This window comes from Ixodes scapularis, unplaced genomic scaffold (genome assembly GCF_016920785.2).
Source record: "Ixodes scapularis isolate PalLabHiFi unplaced genomic scaffold, ASM1692078v2 PGA_scaffold1__304_contigs__length_218370807, whole genome shotgun sequence".
Classification (NCBI taxonomy): domain Eukaryota; kingdom Metazoa; phylum Arthropoda; class Arachnida; order Ixodida; family Ixodidae; genus Ixodes; species Ixodes scapularis.
In genome coordinates, this window is record NW_024609846.1 from 109,143,568 (window position 1) to 109,168,140 (window position 24,573).

General features: G+C 44.2%; 1 protein-coding gene across 1 annotated transcript in view; it reads right to left on the reverse strand.

Annotated features, from left to right (window-relative positions):
- Positions 1 to 24,057, reverse strand: part of LOC120837655 (neprilysin-4-like) — a 188,213-nt gene extending 164,156 nt beyond the window's left edge. The window contains exons 1-3 of the mRNA XM_042290885.1: positions 24,028 to 24,057; positions 12,224 to 12,358; positions 11,997 to 12,044 (exon numbers count right to left, since the gene is read on the reverse strand). Coding sequence (XP_042146819.1) covers positions 11,997 to 12,044; positions 12,224 to 12,353 — 178 coding nt within the window. The 5' untranslated portion in view covers positions 12,354 to 12,358; positions 24,028 to 24,057. The remainder of the gene's footprint in view (positions 1 to 11,996; positions 12,045 to 12,223; positions 12,359 to 24,027) is intronic.
- Positions 24,058 to 24,573: the final 516 nt, after the last annotated feature.

Here is a 24,573-nt window from a genome sequence, read left to right on the forward strand (position 1 = left end):
TAGCTTCGGCGGACTCAATTTCTGACCAGCTGTTTAGTTTCGAATTCACTTAACTTGGTAGACGAGAACCGTTGCTGATTTAAGGTCCGCTCTATATCCGACATGGGGTAGTGACATGGCACGTCATCTCAGCTTGCAAATGTCGGAAAGGGCCCGTCTTCCAAGATATATATATATATATATATATATATATCTTGGAAGACGGGCCCTTTCCGACATTTGCAAGCTGAGATGACGTGCCATGTCACTGCCCCATATATATATCTATATATCTATACAGTCGGTGGCGAACTGTAGTGCAGTGAATGACACTGTATTCTTCTTTGTACAGTTCCTGATACGCTGCGATCCACCAAGCAACTGCGATTCAGCGGGTAGCCAAGATCGTCCATCTGTAATCTACGTTCGACGGAACTGCACGGCTGGCCCTATCGATAGTAATCCCTAGTCGGGGCTTCAGCTTCAACTACGCACCGCAAGGTTCCGTGGTGATCGGCGCTCTCCTGGCTCCCTGACAGAAGATAAAGGACGTTGCAGCACGACCATCTTCGCAGTCGGTGGCGAACTGTAGTGCAGTGAATGACACTGTATTCTTCTTTGTACAGTTCCTGATACGCTGCGATCCACCAAGCAACTGCGATTCAGCGGGTAGCCAAGATCGTCCATCTGTAATCTACGTTCGACGGAACTGCACGGCTGGCCCTATCGATAGTAATCCCTAGTCGGGGCTTCAGCTTCAACTACGCACCGCAAGGTTCCGTGGTGATCGGCGCTCTCCTGGCTCCCTGACAGAAGATAAAGGACGTTGCAGCACGACCATCTTCGCAGTCGGTGGCGAACTGTAGTGCAGTGAATGACACTGTATTCTTCTTTGTACAGTTCCTGATACGCTGCGATCCACCAAGCAACTGCGATTCAGCGGGTAGCCAAGATCGTCCATCTGTAATCTACGTTCGACGGAACTGCACGGCTGGCCCTATCGATAGTAATCCCTAGTCGGGGCTTCAGCTTCAACTACGCACCGCAAGGTTCCGTGGTGATCGGCGCTCTCCTGGCTCCCTGACAGAAGATAAAGGACGTTGCAGCACGACCATCTTCGCAGTCGGTGGCGAACTGTAGTGCAGTGAATGACACTGTATTCTTCTTTGTACAGTTCCTGATACGCTGCGATCCACCAAGCAACTGCGATTCAGCGGGTAGCCAAGATCGTCCATCTGTAATCTACGTTCGACGGAACTGCACGGCTGGCCCTATCGATAGTAATCCCTAGTCGGGGCTTCAGCTTCAACTACGCACCGCAAGGTTCCGTGGTGATCGGCGCTCTCCTGGCTCCCTGACAGAAGATAAAGGACGTTGCAGCACGACCATCTTCGCAGTCGGTGGCGAACTGTAGTGCAGTGAATGACACTGTATTCTTCTTTGTACAGTTCCTGATACGCTGCGATCCACCAAGCAACTGCGATTCAGCGGGTAGCCAAGATCGTCCATCTGTAATCTACGTTCGACGGAACTGCACGGCTGGCCCTATCGATAGTAATCCCTAGTCGGGGCTTCAGCTTCAACTACGCACCGCAAGGTTCCGTGGTGATCGGCGCTCTCCTGGCTCCCTGACAGAAGATAAAGGACGTTGCAGCACGACCATCTTCGCAGTCGGTGGCGAACTGTAGTGCAGTGAATGACACTGTATTCTTCTTTGTACAGGTGAGCGTTAATTTTGCTCTACGTTTCCGTATATTCCTGTACATCTGCCACCGGCTGCAACTGTTGGCATTTCTTTCTTTTTTGCGAATGCACGGCTTATGATGTCCGAAAAGGAGTGCTTAGCGTGCTTGCAGTCAATGCCCGACGATGGTCGTTTTCTGACGTGTTCAGAATGTTTGCTCCCTTACCATATAGGTAACACTTGTTCGGGTGTGGCGGAGGCTACGTTTTCGGGTATGGGGTCAAAAAAGCGTAGAAAGTGGCGCTGTCGGACATGTAGGGCTGGGGGGGGGGAGTGGCCGCGTCAATGTCGAGTGCGGACTACCAACAGCCGGAGGATGCAAGTTTTTCAGCAGATTTTTCTACTGTGCATGAAAAACTGGACCAGCTACTCTCTCTTAGAGACAAAGTGGACAGTCTGCTTCCACTTCCAGCAAAGGTAGATGACCTGCTGACCTTGAAGACTACATTCGCAGAGTTAAAAGTGACTGTGGAGGAGTTAAAAAGCTCTCTTGAATTTACCTCTCGCCAATATAACGAGTTACTTGCCGAGTTGACTACAAATAAGAGGGAAACAAAAGACCTCAGGACGGAGGTGACCGAGCTGAAAAACACAATATCTGAGCATGCTGCACATATCGGCCGGCTGCAGTTGGACCTGAATGAGGCTGAGCAGTACAACCGGTTACCTAATCTAGAGGTCCATGGAATTCCGGAGAGTGTTGGTGAAGATCTCCAACAATACGTCTGCGATCTTGCGGCAAAGCTGGAAATCGCATCTTTCCAGACCTTGCATGTTCTTGCGGTACACAGACTTCCCGGTAAAAAGGACAAGATTGCCCCGGTTTTAGTTAAGTTTTCTTCTGCGGCGGTGCGAGAGACATGGATGAGGGCACGTGGCAGGCTGCGCGCGCTCGCGCAAAGTAAGGACTTACCTGAGCTTTACTTCAACGAGAACCTAACCCAGATAAACCGAAACTTGTTTTGGAAGGCCCGTACAAGGGGAAAGGAAAAGAACTTCAAGTTCGTGTGGGTCCGAAATGGGAAGATATTTGCAAAGCGGCAAGAACAAGCCCCCTCTGTTAGAATAAGTTGCGAATTCGATCTTGGTCTGATAAACTGAGACGTCGTTGGATCCCGACAGAATTAAGGCATGGATTGTGATTTTCGCACTTGTGCTTCCTTTACGGAAGTTAACAGTTTTTTTACAGGTACTAGAAGTAATGGGTTCCGTATTACCCATGTGAACATTCGTAGTATACGCAAACACTGGGATCATTTTCTTGCTTTAATATCCCCTTTTGTACTTTTTTTATGTTTTTGTACTGACTGAGATTAATGTTGGTTCGGATTGTTTGTCTAAATACACGATACCAGGCTATCGGCTGTTCTCTTACACCCGTTCAATGGGAAGAGGAGGGGGTGTGGCTGTGTTTGTTAAAGATATCTGGTCTGTGACAGAGCTTTTTTTTCCTTTCAACCAAGCGGAAGTGGTTGTGTTGCGCGTAAGCGTTCCTTCGTTATCGCTTGTTCTCTTTTCAATTTATCGTCCCCCATGTTGCAACGGGCGGCTGTTTTTAGTTGAGCTTGACTCAGCTTTGTCTTCCCTGTCATGTGATCATCTAATATGTATAAATGGCGATATAAACATTAATATTCTTCGGCCTACAATGACTATGGTTGCAGACTATCTGGACGTCTTGTCTAAATGGGGAATCAAAACTACAATCAACAAAGCCACGCGTGAAGAAATCTTATCTGGACAGCTGGTGATATCCAGTATCGACCATATAAATGTTCGAGCACAGAACTTTATAGTACAATCGGCGATCATAGAAACTAAACTTGCCGATCATTATTTTGTTTGTTGCTCGTTAACACAACCGCAAACGTCGACTACTATCACCTCGGAGAAAGGATTTTCAATTGTTGAGCCTAGGCTCTTTGATAAACTTATAGCGGAGCATGACTGGAATTCTTTTTTACTAGCTGTGTCTCCAGGTGATATTTACGAGCAGTTTGTAGCTCAGATGAATCTTTTTAAACGGGCGGCTACTCGTATGGTAAAAATTAAGCAGCGGAAAACAAGACCAGAAATGGATGTCGTCCGAGATTTTCGTAGCAATAAAAGAAAAAGACTTGCTCTGGGCCCATTCAAAGCGATCTCCCGGTTGTGTTTCGCTGCGGTTGAACTTCAAGCAATCTAGGAACAAGGTGAATGCTATGATTCGTCTAACTAAACGAAAGTACTTTAGAAATAAATTTAGAGACGCTCGTTTTGACATCAAGAAAACTTGGTCGCTTGTTAATAGCCTTAGTGGTGCAAAGACATATGTTACTAATAAAGATAGTTCTGCTCTCTCAAACTTTACTACTGATGGGCAGACTGCAGTCGAAGATTTCAACAAGTTTTTTTCTGAAGTATCAGGGGTCGAGAGGCAGCATGCAGACTATTGTACATTACAGGACAGTGTATTGGGCTCGGCCTACCTACCTTTTCTTACTGAAAACGATCTTAAATCGCTGCTTTTTAGTCTGAAACCCAACAAATCCCCTGGGATCGACGGCATCTCAGTTAATGATTTGCGCAGAAATTACGAAATAATTAAAACGGTTTTGCTCTCTCTCTTGAATAATGTGATCTCTAATGGCATCATCCCATTAAAGATGAAAACTGCGCTGGTCATTCCGTTGTTCAAGGGTGGAGCGCGAAATAATGTAGAAAATTACCGTCCAATTTCGATCTTACCTTGTCTTGCTAAGATATTAGAAAAACATCAGTGGGGAGTCATGACAAGCTTTTTAGATAAACACAATATTCTCTCACCCTATCAGTACGGATTTTTACAAGGTCGAGGTGCCAAATGCTCCTGGAAGATTTTTCTGATGAGGTTAATTCATCTTTTGAGCACAATCAAGTGGCCTGTGCGCTTTTTTTGGACGTTAGCAAGGCATTTGATGGGGTTTGCCACCGTATTTTACTGACAAAGCTTTCAATGTTAGGTTTCCGGGGTTCTTTCCTACGCCTGTTGGAGAACTTTCTGCGAGATAGGCGTCAGTGTGTATCTGTTGGACAGTTTCAAAGCGACTTTTCTCTTATCAAAGCTGGTGTCCCACAGGGTTCAATCTTGAGTCCGCTTTTATTTAATATTTACGTTAATGACCTATATAAAGCTGTGCCAATTTCTTTATTTCAGTATGCCGATGATACTGTCCTGTTAGCCAAAGCGTCCAACTCTTTAGAAGTTATCTCTATTTTACAGTCTGCAGCTATTAAAGCTATGGACTGGTTTGCAGCTAATTTAATTTTAATTAATGCTTCTAAAACTCAACTCATTTGTTTCCACAACCCTCTAAAGAAAGTTTCTCTAACTTATCCTTTATTGTTGCATACGACAGATTGTTTGCATTGTGATTGTATACCTGTAAAATATTCATCTTCTGTGAAATACCTTGGCGTGTTTTTTGACAGCGACCTAGCGTGGAATTCTCATCTTTTTCATATTTGTAAGAAACTTCGTGCAGTAGGTTGTATATTGTATAATATCCGATATTTTATGCCCCTTTCGGTGCGGAAAGTTGTTGTTCATGCCCTTGTATATAGTGTGCTTCGGTATGGTGTGACTGTTTACGGTCATTGTGCTCTTCGCTGGCAAGATAGAATTAACTGCCTTTTACGTTCTCTGTTAAAAACTATTTCATATGACCTGTGTCTAGAGAATGATGTCGATGTATTTAAAATATTGGGTTTTCCTAACTTCAGCTCGCTTCTGATAGAAACTATTGTTCATAGGCACTATTGGGCTGCCCAATTTAAAACCCCGTACATTCCGTCGCGTTATCTTAGACCCAAATACCTTTATTGTATACCTCGATGCTCAACAAAATTTGGAAAACGAATTCGTAAGTATTACGTGCCAGCAATTTTCAACAAACTTCCTTCTGAAATTCATAATATAAAAACAAAATACAAGCTTAAAAAAGCCTTAAGAAGTATTAGTTTTTAATACTGTTTAAGGGATGTTATGTTTTGTTTGTGTTTCATTTTTTTGCTGATTATATTTGTGCAGTTTCGTTTCGCTGACTGCCAGGCGCTGCCAGACAAGCCCGATGTGGCTTTGGCAGGCCTGATTCTGTACCTTTTTTCTTGTCATGCAATAAAAATATTATTATTATTATTATTAATATTATATATATATATATACATGACCACTATATATATATAAATATATAGTGGTCATGGTGGCATATAGGAGCCAAGAGGGCGAAGGCGTATATATAACGAAGTGAAAAACTCACGGTGAGATGGATAGAGACAAAAAACAGCGGAAGATTAATCGACACTTTCGCCGTGAGACTCGGCTTCGTCAGGAGATGAGTTGCAAGTTATCTCCTGACGAAGCCGAGTCTCTCGGCGAAGCTGTCGATTCAACTTCCGCTGTTTGTTGTCTCTCACCGTGAGTTTTTCACTTCGCTATATATATATATATATATATATATATATATATAATAAATAGAATAGTTCGCACTTAAACGTGATCTCCAAGTTTTCACCTTTTTATAATAGCATTCACGAACAATTTTGTGCAGTATATTGACTTTTGCTTTTGTCTTATACGTCCCATCTTAGTACTGTGAATTGTATCGTGTTAAATATTTATAATATTTTTTACACCTTCCTTTCAGCGGTACTTTATTAAGCGTTAAACGCACCCAGTCTTCCCCTGGATGCGATATAGGAGGCCGACCACATTGTAAATAAATAAATATAAAAGATCCCACTTGATCTGAAAATTATTTCGCACCCCTCATTGGCGACCTTTTATTATATAGAAAAAGACCAAAGCCCCCGGATTGGAATAATAAATATATTTATTGTGCACTCAATCCCCAAACATTAATCTTCGTCAGCAATGGTTAGGAAGTTGAATTCTCAAACTTCCGAACTTATACATGCCCGTGGGAGTAGCCCTTTAGCTTCGTTTTGCAACTACGAACAAGCGCTACCGTTCTAAATGCTCATGTTATGGAAGAAAATATAAGCGAAAACTACGTAATTTGTAAAAAAGTATGTGTTTTTTTAGAATAAATTGACCCAACGCCACTGTGTTGCTACAGACCTTGATTCTGTTCCTCTTTTTGTGGTTTGGAAATGACACATTCACGGTGCGGTGGATTTTCGCCGGGAGTCTTATCTTCTTTTCTAAGCAGTCATTCGATGCTTATGTCTGGTGCCTAATTTCTTGCAATCTGTTTTTCACAAGCATTATAGTTATCATATAACCATATTTCACGTATATTGAGCCACGGCATTACTACTTACAACAACCGGAGCGTTACCATGAGGTGAACGTAGAGATACTCTCTGATCTTAAAGGGGTACTCCGGCGATTTTTGTAATTACCCCAACTAGCTATATTGTCGGAATCACCTGCCTTTGGTATCGCGAAATTCAGAATAGTTCTTGCGAAATCGGTCAGTAAAAATGATGCGAAAACTAACATTCAAATATTCCCGCGCTTTTTAATGTCGTGACGTAAGGGGAAGGCAGGCTTGCAGGTCGAGAGGGCAGCGTAAATATGGACTATGCCGAGCATTCCCTTCCTGCTGCGGCGCGGGTGCTGGCGCGAGCTTCCAAAGCATTCATTGGACACCATGAAACAGCCTGTAGTCAGCTGGAAAAAAAGTCTACAGTCCAAAGACTGAATTTCTGCCTTCCAGCTACGTCACTTTTTTCTTGCTTCCAGTAGAAATTTTCACTTCGAAAAACACGGTCAGGGCCGAAGTTTGCTGATATGTTTAGGAAAACTTAAGGCAAATCTAGTACTACGAAGAAAATGCCTAAGTACCCCTTTAGCAGAGGCACCAAAGTTAAACTGTAGGCTTGTTAAGATAGCGCGGTCTCCTCAGGGGTGCTTGCTCATTATTCGTAACATAAAGAGCAAGGGACCATGCAATTCTGATTTTATTGATTACCTAAACAAAATTTAGAAGGCATCAGCAAACAGCGTAAGGAATACCTATATGACTCCCGGAATGTGTGGTATTTCTAATCTATACAAGGAACGCGCTTCTTTTTTGTTAGTAATTAATTATTAAAAATTCGTATAGTAATTAAACTCTTTAAATTAAAATATTATTAACGTCAGTGAATATTTTTGTTCAAAGCTTACACTTATAAGTGTCAGACAACATTACTATTTTATGATATTAACATATTTATTGACTTATGTATAGACGAAAGAAAAAAAGTGAAAGCCGTTTACAACTCCCTGTAACACCGAATTAGAGCGCAGCTCTTGAGGAGGAGGAGGGAAGGGTACTGGGGGGTGAAGTGACCTGGGGGGGGGGGTCACGTGACCTTGGGGAGTCATCAGTGACGATGACGATGCGGACTCCGATGACGTCATCTGTGATGATGACGATGACGATGCGGATGCCCCCCGAAGTCACGTGACACCCCCAGGTCACGTGACCCCCGCCGAGGTCACGTGACCTCCCCGATGACGTCATCGTCACTGATGACGTCACCGGCATCCGCATCGTCATCGTCATCATCACAGATGACGTCATCAGTGACGTCACTGATGACCTCACCGGCATCCGCATCGTCATCGTCATCATCACTGATGACGTCATCAGTGACGTCACTGATGACGTCACCGGCATCCACATCGTCATCGTCATCATCACTGATGACGTCATCAGTGACGTCACCGGCATCCGCATCGTCATCGTCATCATCACTGATGACGTCACCAGTGACGTCACTGATCACGTCATCAGTGATGATGACGATGACGATGCGGATGCCGGTGACGTCATCGATGACGTCATCGGGGAGGTCACGTGACCTCGGGGGGGTCACGTGACCCTGGGGGTGGTCACGTGACCTGGGGGTGTCACGTGACCGGAAGGGGGTCACGTGACCTCGGGGGGGGTCACGTGACCTTGGGGTGACCTTGGGGGTCACGTGACCTTGGGATGACCTTGGGGACCACGTGACCTTGGGATGACCTTGGTTACGCCGACGCCGACGGCGACGCCGCTCAAGCCGGGAACGGGCCCCTAAGAGCTGCGCTCTAAAAAGTGCTCAATTACACGTTTCAAGTTATTCAAGTAGCTAAAGTAGGGTATAAAAGAGAATCACCTAGGTGCAATGGTTGATTAGAAATTTATTTATACCCGGCGACAAGGAAGTTAATTAAGTAAATACATTAAAATAAAAAAAAAAACGCTTATCCACATGTCTTCTTTCCTCGTCAACGAGTTTTAGTCGAGTTTTCTATGGGTAATCAGAAACAAATCTTCGAGACGCCAGCAGCAAAAAAGGAGTCTCATACAAAGCACAAGAATACAGCTTATACTGGTTAGAGACCGCGTGTGCCTCCCCCTTCTTCTGCGTCGTTTTTTACTTTTAAGCAAGAGTAACTTCCTGAGCACTGCGTCAGGGAATGGTAGCTCTCGGCAGCAGGTTGTCGACTATCAGTTTTAATTAAAAAAAAAAAAAACCTAAAGTACGTCGCGAGCATCAATCGTACATCCTTAGAGCATTCTTTAAAAAACAATCTGATGCCAAGCTTATAGTGCGCGACATTATCCTACTTAGATGAGAATGAAGGGGTGGAGTAGTCTTTTAATAGATGATTTCTGAATCTAGTGAAAGGGATGACAGATTTCTAAAACATTTGGAACATTAAATGTGGGAACATTTCTGACTTGTGTAGTTCAGAAAGATTAGGTAGGTTCTCGTATACTTTAAACCGTGCAAAGTTACGTCGTTTCATCGTTTATTTAGTTTGATTCAGTAACGATTACTAAAAACTTTGGTCTGGTATTCATTTTGGAGAAATTTGTGTATCTAGCCGTCATTTTATATATTGCGAGCCTCTTGTGATAATTGGCGAAAACGAAAATATTTGTAGTTTGGAGCTTTCTGTTTTTTCGCACCGAAAAAAGGGAATGGGCAGATAATTAAGTCTTGACATCATTTAATAGTTTCTTCATTTGATCGTATCTTTTCTAGAAATGAATTAATTGCATTGCAATTTAAGCGACCACAGTATAACACACTGTTATCTTGCAGGTTGAAAGTAGCAGGCTAAAAGACCATTCTAGAAAGCTCCCCCCCCCCCCTTCCTTTCCACTCTAGAAGAGCGGATGCTGAAGAAGAGGAAGCCACAAATGATGGCGAGCAGAAAGCATTTCAGGGAGTGGCTTGTCCTGCTATTCTAAACTTGCAACAGGCTATAGAGTACAAATACCTAGTCGGCAAGAGCGAAGCCCTCCAAATTGAAGATACGCACTGCGAGCGGGTCTGCGGTAGCCCTATATACAAAAGTCACGTCAAACAACAAAAAACTTCATTATTTATACCCCTGTTTGCATTTTACTTGAAATTTTAATAAACTACACCCGCCTTACTGTGCTGAAATTATCAATGAAATGTGCACCATGCCTTTTTTTTTTTTTTTGTTACCATAGTCGAAGAATGCATGCATGCGTTTCAAACGGAAAATTTTGTAGCGAAGTAAAAGGTCACAACGAGTACTTAGACCCATTCTTGCTTAACCATCTGCAGCTATGAGTTCTATGTGTTTCCTGCACTGAGACTTAGTTCCAATGTGTAACATATAGTTGGATGGCTACCTTAGCTTTTCTAAAATACTTCGAGTTTAACTGAAGTGATTTCAGGTATATTCATTTGTTGGATTCAATAACCCTTACGGGCAAAATAAAAAAATACAAATAAAAAAAACGGGAGTTTGACTGGTGGTTAGAGGGGCTTTTTAATCCTAGCCTCAAAGCATATACGAGCTTAAGTTGTTCCAGCTGCTCCAGCTTCTTGTTTCCGCTCGTGCTAATGTAGTCATGACTACTAAATTATTGAAGCGTGAATGAAGGAGAAAATATTATGTCTACAAAGACGTGATAGTCGCGTCGTCGGCACTGCGCTAGTGCCGAACGCTAACCGCGTTTTGCACTTTGCGGGCGCTATTCGAGCGTACGTTATTTTTTTTTTTTTTGGAAAGTTCGTGTGTACGCAAAGTGTATGTACGCTAGACTAAAGGCGAATTCGTGATAAGCGAGAAGTTGGCTAAAGCCCAGACGAGCACAGTTAGAAAATAACGGCTCCCAGGACTGCGGTGGTGGCCGCTTTGGTGGTCGTCTTCAACGCGACGTCGGCCGTATCCTCTCGACTCTAATTTTCAGTACAGGACGACATTGTACAACTACGGGAGCTGCACGTCATGGACACGACTCGACGGGGGCATGCGGCGAGGGTGCGCTCTGCCATCAGCAAGAAAACACCTAGCATGGGAGTGTTCCATGTACTTCGAAGCCCGGCAACGAGCTCTTAAAGAAATACCGCAAGACCAGTGGCCTTCTAGCTACGAGGAGTGGATTTTTCCACCGAACGCGATGCCCAGAACGGTGCACCTCCTGTGGCGTCAACTCTACCTCTACATCAACGTCGCCGGAGATCTGGAGGCCTTACTACCACACGTTTAATCTTAGTTGCTGATGCCTTAAAACGTACGCAGCCTTAACATGGCAAAAAACAAACAAACAAAAAAAAAAACATTTGGGACAGGACAAAAAACACGTTATGAACGGTTTGGAAGACCCAGCAAGGTGCGCAACGATCGCTGGCCACTTGCAGCTCGAACGTTTCTCGGTAAACGTAAGGTGTTCGAACGTGGTGAATGTTGGAGAAAGTTGCCGAGACGACGGAAGCGGACACGACCTGTCGACCGCCCGCGTCGCATTCTCATACTTGAGCAAATCTAAAGTGTTGGTCAGGACCAAAAAAATTTTTTTTTCTCAAGTTACATTATTTTGTGTGTGAAATAAAAATTGTTACTGTGTCTTAAAGGCGGTGCAAGCACACGATATTTTGGTGCTTTGGTCGCGTTGGGGAAAAGCTATTCTAAAATTGTCTTGCGTGGTGTACCTTAACGCAATCGCTAAATTTAGCGCTAAGGTGAGCTTAAACTGCGCGCGTTATTCTAAATAACTTTCAATTAGGACGCATGTTGATATATTACGGACGTCCTATCAATCAGAAAATTGTTCACACACAAACGCTAAGTACTTTTACGAGTGCTTCACGTAGGTGACTTCATCACTACTTTGTATAAAGCACCCAACGCGTGATCTGCTGCTCCAATAAATTGTCAGTTACGTCGTTGTACTGTTGAAAATTTGGCGAGTTGGTCATGCATTAAGGAACTAGAAACAGTTCGAAGACGGACGATGGACGATAGGTGCCAGTCGCATCTAAGCATTCTCACCTCTTTCTTTGCAGGCTTCTGTTTCACACATATTTTTTGGGGGCAAATCTGGTACAATTTGAAAGGAAATGGAATTATTCATGTTGATATAAGATATGAATGATTTTGTTACTAATATTTTTAATTATTTAGGTTTACTCGTAACACGTTTGAGGTTGACAGGCCTGATTTTGTTTACATTATACGATACAAAAGGCTTCAAAGAATACTCTGAATGTATTACTCACCCAATACTGATTTTGCAGCGCTGAGTTCAGCTAACAGCAAAATCAAGTAGAATCCCCAGATTGCCACCAGCTGCCGAGCATGAGGAAGCATGTACTTCTGCCTCGATGACCAAGGTGTACTCCTTTTCATGCTTTCTGAAGATCACAAAATATGTTTGTTATTCGCATATGAAAAAGAGCTCCCCTCAACGTGAATAAGTTTTTATTTAATTACTCTTTGAAAGTATTACCATGTAAAAGGTGCTCTTATCGTAGTGCTCTTACATTATCGTGGTGGTCTTACATTTGTATAGTGTTGTATAACACTTTCCGAACACTGATAAAGCCGTTATAGTCCTCATTTCTCGTGGGTGGCACTAAAACACTCGCCAGACACAATATGGAATGTCGATTTTAAGCAAGGTTATAAGTTTAGTTGTGTATCAGCGTGACGTGGGGAGCCAAAATTAAAACACGAACTTTTCGAATGAGGCTTCATTGATGATCTTTAGCAGTATACTTTAGAGTAAAGACCAAACATGCTCCTTCTTTAGTTGAAAGACCTAAAAACTACCTAAAAGTGCAGTGAAGCAATCGATCACAAGTCAAAATCAACGAAACGCTGGCCAAAAGCAGATCAATGTGAAAATCATAATCGACAGTTTTCGTGTGAATTCAAGTCATTACTTATATACTAGTTTATCCGCGTAAAACCAACAGGATCAGCAATATATAACATGGAGGTGGTAAGTAAATCAAGGGTTGTTCTAATAAATTGCCACTAACACGTAGAAAGCAAGACTGATTCCTTCAGCAACGTGCCGGCTCTCCCAAACGTGTCTATGGAGCGAAATTTCAATAAAAAAAACAAACAGGAAAGTTGTTTTTCCTCGTCCGCAGTCTTTCGGACTATTACCCTCTTGTGCTTTGTTCCACAATATAATAATTTCATAGAGCAAGAGTACGCCTTGGTGGCTGAGACCAGAGACAAGATAGGGGAGGTACAAAGAGACATGTCAAGTTTCACAGGTAATTTCATATGGACCCAATTGCACTAGTAACATCGAGCGATGCCAAGGATATCACAACATCATAATAGTAGTCAAATTTATTGTAGCCCGGAATCCTTGTGATTATTTCTGCTTATATTTGACAACAGAATTTAGACCTTCAGGTAGAAGCATATCAGAAAATATACGCTTCTAACAAATTGCACATAGGTAATTGGTAAGAATCAGTGTTTGGGAAGCTTGGTAACGATTATAATCTGGAAAAAGACGCAACAATTTGCAACCTCTTGTGATTGCTCTTTCACTTCGTCAGCACTTACTCGCCAATATGGGAAAAGTCATCGCTTACGCTCGATCATATTATCAAGTTACTGTAAGTTGAGGAAGGCTTTTTTTAGGCTGAGGTATCTGGCTATCTTATGAAACCAGTCAATAGAACCGCCCGAAATTTAAGAGCTCGTGCGGCCGCAGTTTTTCGAAACCAAGCCTAATTATACTTCACAACGGCCGCTGAAATACATACATTAACGTAGATAAATATAACGAGATATATGACGTAGTCTGTTAGAGTTAATATTGTAGTTGCTTTGTGAAAAGACCAGGAAACGTACCTAAGATGTCCCAGGTAAATATAAAACCCTATTATTTTTAATTTCTAGTACCCGCCCTCTAAGGGGGAAAAAAAAGGAGGAAAGGGTAGGAACGGCGCGTTTTCCTCCATTCTACTGACGCGCCCTCAAGCGAACACGAGAACAAGGGAGGAACAAGGCGTTTTTCTCCTTCTCCAGGGAGGCGAATTAAGGGTTTCGCCCTACCGCCTCTCCTTCTTTCAAATTCGTTCTTCGAGCATATCGCGCTCGTTGTTTAATAAATGTTGGTAGTTCACTGTGCTTCAGCGCCAGTGAAGCACAGTGAAAACGGAACTGAACTGAGCCTGTGCTGAGTTCAGTTCAGTTTTCCGATGCCGAGTGCGAACCGGCAGTCAAGGCGGTTCTGTATTTCTGCGTGTCAGCAACATAGTAGCAACATCGCGATTGCTGTGTTGTGCGTTTTGAACAGAATACTGGAATTCTCGTCTATGTGACCCTTTGTTCGCGTATCAGTAATGTAACAACAAGATGGGATGACGTAAACTGTCGGGCATTGATGCCGCTGGTCGGGCTGTGATCAGAGGGGGCGGTGTGTTGCAGGTTGACATTCCGCTTTACATTAACGAGCTTTAACACCCCTTGAGGGATTACGTTTCACTGTATTGACCTGCGGATAGTCATGCTGGAACGCTGGTCTGAAACATAGCTCCTGTCGTACCGCGGCTAATGTGGCTGCCGTCTCCAATGTTGTGTTGTCTCCAACCCGAGAGCGATTCCGCTCTGTGGAAAGGGCTGAAAAATATGGAAATGTGACGGAAAGTACGTTTATTTACAGTTTGGAAATTTAGGATTCAGAAAATATGGTTGGTAAAATCGCCCCCCCCCCCCCGCCCCCCAGAAAAAAAAAGCTATTCTTTATTTTCTTTTTTAAAGGGACACTGACAGGGTATTTATGCTCGCCGAAGTTTTTAGTTGTACGTGACATGTGAGAGCTCAACTACCCAGAACAGAATTTTCGGCTCGAAATTCGGTTTCTTTCCGCTCGGAAACCGCCGATCAAGAACTGGCCGGTTCGAGTCTCGCTCACTCTCTTTTCCGCGGTCACGGGCCGTTTTCTAAGGTATCGATGCGACCACGAAATTTAATCAAAGTCGTGGGTCACTGAAGACACACACTCAATATTAAAAATAGAAAAAAATATGAAACCCATTTTTTGTGGCTTCTAAAAAGCTGCATATACGTTGATTGCAAAAAAAAAAAAAAAAAAAAGTTCCACAGACAACCGAAAGCATTGTGTGCGTTCGTCGTTTCGCGTATCGTGGGACTCGCGGGGACGGCGTGGGACCTCTATTTCAGAACTGTTGTTCGCGGTACCGGCGAATTCTGTCTACCTTTAAAAGAGGAATTCGGGACTGATCAAAGGATTAGTATTCATCCCGTACGGCACGCCCGAGCACCAAGCCGATTTGCACGAAGACGTCGCCGAGCCGTCGCTCCCTTCTCGTAGCTGAAGACATCGCTCGCGGAAACGTAAAGCACCACGTGTCTACTTCGAGTTGAATATGCACGCGTACGATTTCTTTACTAGGTGGGAATGTCGCCGATGCGTGGTGCTTTCCGACTTCGACCCGGAAGTGCTTGTGGTAGAAGAAAATCGGCATCAAACTTTCCAACTTAGTTTACATGCTGAATTATTACTAAGGAAAGAGATCCACCAGTAGAGAGTTGCCCCAGTAGCTCTGTGGAAAAGACGTCCGCTTTTTTCGCGGTAGGACCGGGTTCGATCCCCCCGTGGAACCTCTTTTTTTTCCAAACATTTTCGGATGTTTACATATCTTTTTTTTTTTTTTTACAATTATCACTGAAGAAACAAACAAAAACATAACAAACAAATGTTGTGGACGACACTTCGCTGAATTAAATGATATGGGATTTCCTTTTTGACGCCTGGGAACTCAATCACTTTCCACAAAATGCAAGGAGCATATAAATCAGGTAGCATCCGCTTTCCGAGGAATTGCAGCCAGCCATTGGTCCCGATCCCGCTGATCTTTCGGAAACTCTTTCACACAATGCCCCTTTTTTTTCGGACGCAGGACATGTGAGCCAGCTCTTCACGCAACATATTGGGTGTATTCTTTTCGGAGCCGATCATGGAAATTCACCGCGGGGACTCACTACTCATCTCCAACTCCTCAATGTACAAAACAACTCATCTTGGAGTACAGAACAACGAGCAGAACAAACATAACTGCAAAAGAATCGCACGGCAAACAGTTCCCGTACGCCGCATGTCGTGTCGTCTGCTACGGAGAGGAGAAAAAAAAACGCACGGTCGGGTGTAGCCACGTGACTTCCGCCACTCGCTCTCTTCTCTCCACTTCTCCGACCCCCGTCGGGTTTCGGTTTCGGTTTCGAGCAGTTGCGTCTTTTGGCTTTATTAAAAAAAATACGCTACTCTGTTGCAAAATATTAAGTGGGTAGTCCTCCGATACCACAATGAAGCGCCTGGCAAAAAATGAAAAAAACTTTTTGGGGGGTGTTAGTGTCCCTTTAAATATAATGTGGTTCCTGGAAAAACTGCCTTCCCCGTGGAGCGCTGGGATGAGCGATAGAAGTTTTTGATCTCACCACAGCGTAGCTCCGTACACTTAATACCCACAGCAAGTCGTGGCTTTGACTGCATTCAAGTTGATCGAAAGCGATTTTTCTGTCCGTAAAGCATCGCTTGCAGCTGAGTGAATACCTTCTCTAGAGGGGTTAATTCAAGACGACGACTGCAGCCGCACGGGAACAACACAAATAAAGAACTAAATAATGCAGTAGAAAAATTGGCTACGACATGCCGTGCGGGGAACCAGCCACACGGCTTGGAACCGGATTGGAGCGGCTTGTTTTATTTGCTTTCAAATATTTGCGGTATGAGGGTTTACTTTTTAAAAAGAGTTTCATCCCATGAGAAACTCAATAGAATCTCAGAATTATGACATTACTGACAAAAAAAAACTTTTAGCCTTTCTATTCTGGTGAAGAAGGAAGAGCAGAGGAGCTGTAGCTTCTGTTCTCTGCGGCGGCTTTCGAGGCGAGTGATGTTCTCTTCTTTCGCAAGAGAATCTGAAGCGTTTGAAACAGTGGAACCCGAGGCAACAGCGGCTTCGCGGCGGTTGCGGACCCACTCGCGCTGCTGCGTACGTCGCCGCTCCTTCCGCACCCGGTCTTCTTTCCCCGAAGAAAGGGCACGCGGCCGACCCATCGTGAGTCCAAATAGCAAGTGACAAGAACGTAGAAAACAGTGTGCAAAACAGACGAGGACGAGGAATAAACACATGGGAGGAGCTCTGCGCATGTCACGTGTGCTTCTTCTTAGTCTTCGTCTGCTTTTCGCGCCGTTTCCTACGATGAATTCCCAACAACTTACCCAACTATCCACTCTTCTATGATAGCTAGAAAGGTTGCCGCAACCTATGAGCGACGGCGGTAACCAGACTGGTTGTCTGGCTGCCACCATTGCTCATAGATGTCGGTAACTGTACAGAGTTTTGTGTAGTTTTGTGAAATTTGTTTGGTACCGGACACGATCCTGGGGAACCTAGCCCTTAACAGCTCCCCTGTTAAAATCAATATGCTGGGAATATTGACCATTGCTACGGTGGCCACCGAGAAATTCCGTACCTTCCATACGACGAGTATAAAAATTAAAAAAAAAGTGAAAGCCATTTACAACTCCCTGTAACACCGAATTAGAGCGCAGCTCTTGAGGAGGAGGAGCGAAGGGTACTGGGGGGGGGGGGGGTGAAGTGACCTGGGGGGGGTCACGTGACGATGCCGATGATGTCATCAGTGACCTCACTGATGACGTCATCAGTGACGATGACGATGCGGACTCCGATGACGTCATCAGCGATGACGACGATGACGATGCGGATGTCGGTGACGTCATTAGTGACGTCACCGATGACGTCATTTATGATGATGACGATGACGATGCGGATGCCGGTGACGTCATCAGTGACGTCACTGATGACGTCATCAGTGATGATGACTATGACGATGCGGATGCCGGTGAGGTCATCAGTGACGTCACTGATGACGTCATCAGTGATGATGACGATGACGATGCGGATGCCGGTGACGTCATCAGTGACGATGTCATCGGGGAGGTCACGTGACCTCGGCGGGCGTCACGTGACCTTGGGGGTCACGTGGCCCTGGGGGAGGGGTCACGTGACCTTGGGGGTCACGGGACCTTGGGGGCCACGTGACCTTGGGATGACCTTAGTTACGCTGACGCCGACGGCGACGCCGACGCCGCTCAAGCCGGGAACGGGCCCCTAAGAGCTGCGCTCTAAAAATGAAGAGCCCGGAAGTAGTTATTGGGTGAGTGTCATGTTGTATTGACGTTATTATGTGGAGTGGATGTATGCGCTTCAAATACAGACGTACATTGAGCATGCGCTCAATGCATATGTTAAACTGATGCTTGTAGTGTGCGCAATATATCCAACACTGTGTAGAACAAAGGTGCCCGAAGGGCTCAAAGCGCAATGATGGCGTGAAAAAATAAAAATATTTTTTTAGCACATGAATTGGGTGGTACCTAGCACCACCTAGCCTAGCTACTTGCAATTACTCTGCTTGATCCTGCCATCTGGTGGCGAGCGATTTAACCTTCTTTCCCACTTCTCAATAATTTCTGGTTACCCTACAACAATGATCCACGCTACTTCGAATTTGCTGCTTTGAGAGCGGCTTTTGGTTTCTCCAATGGCGGGTTGTCTCCGTTTAACATCCCGGTGCTGACGATGACAATACTGAAGGGGTATCTACGAAAGGCCAGTTTCTTTACCTGGGAGTGGGCGAATTGGCTTTGGAAATAAATACAGCCCGCGGCAAGCTCGTGTTACACTTTTATGTGGTGCTCCTCTCGCCCCGTGCAATAGACGTAGCGTCCTCGTTAATCCTTACTGAGCTTGATTTGCCCTATTCGGGGCTGCCATAATGAGATACAGTGACGGCTGATCTGTTCTTCTCTGCTTTCAGGCAATTGACCAAAATAATAATTGGTCTACTATGAACTCGTCGGCATATTTCTGTATCAATTTTAAGCAACAATTATTGATCGATGCTATGCCATAGCTATACGCTTGGTGTAAAACGTTTTAGAACGAAGTTATTTCAATTTTATGCCCGAAACATCGGTAGACTGTCAACAGCTTCACGCTTTGACTGGTAACATCACTGATATTGCCTTGTTTGAAAATATGTTCAGCAATATGTGCGCTTTATGGTTACTTTTTTATCGCTTTCGATCTACAATACACTTACCTTAAGGAGTATTTGAAATAAATAAATTCAAAAATAAATTAAGAAACTAATGTTGTGACTACCCGAAGGAAAAATCCATCAATGTAACCCTGTTTGGCAGTCAATGTTTTCTAGTGGACCGCTGACTGTGCCTGTCTGTACGTCAAACATGTCTGATTGGCCGACAAGTTACTCTGACCGACAGTCAAACTCCAGTCAGACTCCACTTGTCGGCTTTCTGATGGTTTCCCGGTGGCAGTCGGCCGCCGCGAAATTCCATCAAGATGTCTTGGTGGCGATTCTGATTGTACATCGATTGGCTCTGACTGTACGTCAAAAAGCTTTGACGTGCAGACAGACGTACGGTCGAAGAACGTAAAGTTCGTTCGGAACCACTATTCCGTCAAATCTATGAATACGAAAAATAATCTATGCACAAGAAAACGATTTCGGGACGTGAACCCATAAAACCGCTGATGTAAGAGATATGACACGCAGCCGACGGACAACCTTGATCAGAAGCCCGCCGAAACACCGAAAACGCCACTTCGCTTCGCCCATAGAGGCTTCGCCGAGCTTTCATGAACGATCGCTCTCGACTCGTTTTGTTTGCCCGCTTGCTCCAACCTGTCGATCCTGCGCTCGCTCTACAGTGTTTCATGTTTTAGTAGAATTTTTACTCGACAAGACACAGCCAGTTGTGAGTTCCGACGATGTAAGAGACTTCAGAGGTGTAGTTGAAGACGACAAGGTGTACCAGGTCTACTGGGCCGGAGACGCACGAACAAAAGGATCGTTCTACGGCGCGAAAGTACTCTACATGGCCGGTGAGTAGAACTGAAGTACGGCGAGTGATGTAAGAGTGCTTTGTATAACATTCTAAAGTCTTAACTGCATTTGCAACCGAAGCATCTCGTATAAAAAGAATGGTGAAATCGAGTTTTCTAACCAACGGCGCAGCACAGGGGTTAAGGTGTCCGATTCGTACGCAAGTGTTCGATCCGCGGTGGTCCTGCTTTTTTTTTTCTTTTTCTTTCTCGAACATTTTGTTTTATCGAGGCATTTGGCGATATTTATGAGTGCGTATAGCTTTACTCTTATATAAATGCTGCCCTTGTTGATGAAAATTACTTGGCAGTCGCAGTCAGACGTCATCTAATGAACCATCAGATGACGTCTGATGGTCCATCACGTTCCATCAAGGCTGCTGACTGGCAGTCAGTGTCCCAAATTACGTATCTTGATGGAATTTTCAATAGTGTAGTGTCGCTCCCACTAGTACTCGTAGGAACCATCCAATTGAAGTTAAATTGTAAATCCATATCTCATGACTGTTATATTGCCAAATATCCCGGGTACAGCAAATCGGCTTGCCAAAGCATCCAAACAAGGGATGTGACTGTCTTTCGTCTCACCTTAAGTTCGAGAGAAGCAATCGCCACGAGGCGAAAAGGCTAATCAAGCAATGCAAAAGCGCAACGCCATGACATTCGTCATTTTTCGTGCATGTATTATCATCAGCCGAACCTCTCAAGTGTAGTAAATGTGCCGGGACTATGTTCTTCAAGTCTACGCGCCGGTGTTTGAGTATTCCCTGTTCCTGAATTGCGCACGGTCTTTAATCTCTCATTTAATATGGTGGGAGGGAATTCACCGATTGCTTTCTTAAGATGAGATAGTGTAAAATTAATTGCATGAAGAAATGAAGCACTTAATTTTGCCCCTCTCCCTCTTAGTTGTGGACTAAACACTTTGTGAGAGCAGTATTGTATCCTATTCTGAACCAGATAATATATTAGAATGTCGAGGTTATACAGAGCCCCACAAATTTAAGCAAACGATCACAAAAATAGCTGCTAAAGTGAATAGCTGCAACTAAAAGAGGGGAGTGGTCGTTTTTTTTTTATATCAGTAGGTGGACACAGTGAATTATGTTCATAAAAGGATTAATCGTTACATTTCATTATTCTGTGTTTTTATTCGTAAAACATTGAAGACTGACTCAAACTAGAATAAATGTTGAAAGGCGTCAAAAACCTGTATGAAGTATAAACATCATCCTTGACCTTCACTATCACAAAGAATAAAGGCAAAACATTTTTTGAACTTCGAAACAGAAGTGCATGCACGACAGGCGGTGACTGACGCGGTTGGTCAGATGTACATACGGTGGGACAAGGCTGCCAGAGTGAAAGTTGTTTATTATTTTTTACAGTCATGTCGCGTCAACATGGACGCTTTCATTCTTTAGAAAAAATTGCCTATAATGTGGCTCGTCCACAATAAGTAATCAAAGCCAAAACGCACTTATGAACAAGCTCAGCCATGGCAATAATTTTGTAAAAAATGGTTCATGAAAATCACGTTTAAAAAACGGGGACGAAGAAAGCAACAAGTACGAGAAAACGTGATTTCATAATCATAATCAGGCAAAACGTGATTTCACGTTCTGTCAATATTATACCGGACACTTCAGTGAAGATTTTAGAAACGTCAGTTCTTTTGGGAAAACGCGTCAGATAGATCGCTCAAACACCTGGCAGTTAAATATGAAATGTAAAGAGCCTCGATAATTTCTCTTGTGACCTTCTTCCTGCGCCCTCACAAGATCCTAAAATCATTGAAGGTGGTATGGCACAAACAGTCCCTAAAACGAAAAGTTAGAAAGGCACCCACCGTTGCTTTGAGCAAATACGTATACTCCCGGAGTATGTCGTTCAGGCTCCTTGACCTATATATCTGTCCAACGAAACACTTTCCACTAGACAGGGGGATGCTTTACGCAACATTCGAAAGGCATGACAAAAACGGTTTTGCATGTTTTTTGGTGCACCTCATCTTCTCACAATTTTGAGCTCTTTCACCGAGTCTAGCACAAATTTGGTTAATTTGTTGTGGGGCTAAAAAACCATAGGAACTCGATACCGACTTCTAATCTTTTTCAGGTTGTGGAGAACACCGTAGTTGTGCAGGACCACTGCCGTTCGCTTTTGTCAAAATTAACACATCTTCTCTCAATACCTTTGGCCTTTTTAAGAAGAGAGCTCGCCACCACCGTCAACAATGCTTGCGGGAACCCTTTTGCCATGAGTCTCTTCACCCAAGACAAGAAAACGAAGTTCATCAAATGTTGGCATGAATTCGCCAGTGCCAATCCAAGAAACGAAACGGCGATGGCCTTCTTCACCGGTTTTGAATCGGCTGACATAAAGTCCAGGTCTGGTTTCTTCGACCAGTGACTAAAACACCAACATGCGTGCTCATCCCCCAGGCACAAGGACAGATCCCAGACCGGCAGAACCCTTACTTTTTGATTTCTCGAGTGTAAAACTGAGGCCACTCCCAAGCTTATTTAGTACATCCAAGACTAAAACACGCGCTCTATCTCCCTCCACTTTTGTACGAACCTCAAAAATCATCCACGCACCGAAACACCGTTTCAAAAAATAAGTTTATTCGCGAGTTCACTTTTGTCCTGTCATTTTTCTAACCTTCTTCGGCACCTTATTTAAACCCGTTTTTCATCAACCATGCTTAATTATTGTTGCAATGATTGCGTGGTTCGTGTAGCTAAAAATTACAATACGTAGGGTTGTAGCGAGTTTTGAGCCTACTTTTTTTGTGCAGCAAGTGCAACACGTCCGCTTCATAAAGTGCAGGTTCTCCCCGTTCTTCGAGTTGAACGTAAGTGATGGCTGTTTTAAAGCGGCGGCGAGCTGCACGTTGAGTTATACGGTTGGTTTCTCGTCTTCTTCGTAAGCTTCTTCTGTCGGAGCAAAGTTGTCTACGAATTGACGTTTTTGAGGAGGGCATCTGCTAGAAGCTCAAGGATCTGCTCATCAATCCACGGCTCCGAGGGGATGGCGTCATCTAGGTCCAAGAGTGCCTATGCGTCTTCACTGTTGTATTTTCACTTCCTATTTCACTTCTCTTCGCGAACGACTGCTCTAAGACAAAACCTTAACGTTCGAGCGCGTCGTCGACGTCGCTTTTCTTCTAGAGAAGGCCGCACAAGTAGCTAGCGCGATGCGATCACAGCCATATGCCGACAAACCTTCAATAGCATGCGAGGTCACTGCAGAACGTCGTAGACCCTCCCATCGACTGCAGCGAGGTAACAAAGGACGTCCTTCCTCGCGCCAGGTGTCATGGCGTAGCCCACGTTGGAACGACCGACTACCTCCCATGCACCACTGCATGACCAGCCTCTGTCTCGTCAAGCCTCAAATCGGAGTCTCTCCCGGACGTCCAATTATGACTAATAAGTGTCAGTACCACGCAATAACCGGGAGTTGGTCCAATACAAGAGGCTCACAGCCGGGCCTCCCTACTGAAAAAACCCGTATAAAAATTCATACTGGTTGACCCGTATATCTCATACGGTGTTATGAGATACGGCTCTCCCGTATGCTACTTGGAACCCGTACCTGTACAGGTTGACCCAATCAGATACAGGAACCCGTTCGGATACGGGGCCCGTACCGGTACGGGCTGACCCGTTAAGGTAAGGGAAACCGTGCCTGTACGGGTTGACCAGTTTAGATATAGGAACCCGTACCTTACAGGTTGACCCATTCAGATATAGGAACCAATATGTATACAGATTCACCTGTTCAGATAGAGAAACCTCTATCTTTACAGGTTTACCCGTTCTGACACAGTAATAGGAATCAACATGGTGTTGAACGTTTGCACACGGACGTACGGATCTTACCAGGTTTAACAATTTGCACGCATTTGTTATGCAAAGAATGAGCATGAGCCAGGTCATTTCAGGTTATATGTGTATTTAGTGAAGGCAAATTGGCATACTGCAGAACATCAACAAAAACCTTAACCTCTAAGCAAGCTTAGAAGTCAAGCTTCTTGTTAATATCCTGCAGTAGAATATTAACAAATTGGCATACTGCAGTAGGTGTACCCGAGCTGTCCTCTTCCCTGGAGAGGCCTCTCGAGGATGCCTCCATATGTACTCGTTGAAGGCATCTGCAGGGGAAAATAATACAACAATAAGTCATGTATATCTACAGTTTCTCGAAAAATATAATATTTTACTTCTTGCAATTATAAGCAAGCAATTTCCACTACAGTTTATGCTTTGTTACAATCTTGCGATACCATGTAGACTCCAAGAGCAACTTCTTACGAATACGCAGTCTGCTGAAAACAGCCGGTATGCATGATTCGACCAGAAAGTTTTGAACCAGTTCAGACCGAGTTCGGAGGAGCGCAGAAGCAGTGCCCAAGTCGGGCTGCGGCTGCGTGTAGTTAAGCTGCAGCGTTACAAACGACCCTGTAATTGGTTTCCGAAAGACCGAGGGGTTGCCACCTGTTACTGCAGGAACGCTGAACTGATTTCAGCCAGCGCAAGATTCTGTGGAACTGAGGCTGAACTCGTGCAGCACTGGGATAAATCGAACTGGCCAGTTCAGCTTCCAAGCAACTTCCGATTGAATCTAATGCATCA